Consider the following 743-nt stretch of genomic DNA (forward strand, 5'->3'; position numbering starts at 1 on the left):
AGGAGCTCAAGAAGGTCCCACCACCCCTGATGAGCTCCCACCACCCCTTCCTGATCCATGAGGTCCCACCACTCCTCCCTGGTCAATGAGGAGCCCAATGAGGTCCCCCCACCCCTGAAGAGGTCCCCCCACCCTTCCCCGTGTCCCATCGGCACCTTGTTGATGTCGGAGATGCTCTTGCCCTCGCTGGGCACGTAGAGCTTGCGGTTGGTGGCCCGGAGTTTGCTCTGGATGGTGAAGAGCAGGACCTCCAGGTTGCCCTTCTCCTGGAACCTGCAGGGTGGCAGCACCAGGTGAGGGCAGGGCCCACCACCCCTCGGGCATCCAGGAGGTCCCACCGCTCATCCCCGGGCAACGAGGAGCCCAATGAGGTCCCACCACCCCTTCCCAGCCCACAAGGAGCTCAGTGAGGTCCCACCATCCCTGAGGAGGTCCCACCACCCCTCCCTGGTCAATGAGGAGCCCAATGAGGTCCCACCATCCCTGAGGAGGTCCCACCACCCCTCCCTGGTCAATGAGGAGCCCAATGAGGTCCCACCACTCATCCCCAGGCAATGAGGTCCCACCGTCCCTGATGAGGTCCCACCACCCCTTCCTGGTCAACAAGGAGCCCACTGAGGTCCCACCACCCCTTCCTGGTCAACAAGGAGCCCATTGAGGTCCAACCACCCCTTCCTGGTCAACAAGGAGCCCAATGAGGTCCCACCATCCCCTGATGAGGTCCCACCACCCCTCCCTGGTCA

General features: G+C 63.4%; 1 protein-coding gene across 1 annotated transcript in view; it reads right to left on the reverse strand.

The window, feature by feature from the left end:
* Positions 1-743, reverse strand: part of SPTBN4 (spectrin beta, non-erythrocytic 4) — a gene marked incomplete at both ends in the record, with an annotated part of 15,208 nt that overhangs the window by 8,552 nt on the left and 5,913 nt on the right. Inside the window, one exon of the mRNA XM_027631637.1 lies at positions 156-273. Coding sequence (XP_027487438.1) covers positions 156-273 — 118 coding nt within the window. The remainder of the gene's footprint in view (positions 1-155; positions 274-743) is intronic.

This window comes from Corapipo altera, unplaced genomic scaffold, assembly GCF_003945725.1.
Source record: "Corapipo altera isolate COAL_440 unplaced genomic scaffold, ASM394572v1 61077, whole genome shotgun sequence".
NCBI classification, from domain to species: domain Eukaryota; kingdom Metazoa; phylum Chordata; class Aves; order Passeriformes; family Pipridae; genus Corapipo; species Corapipo altera.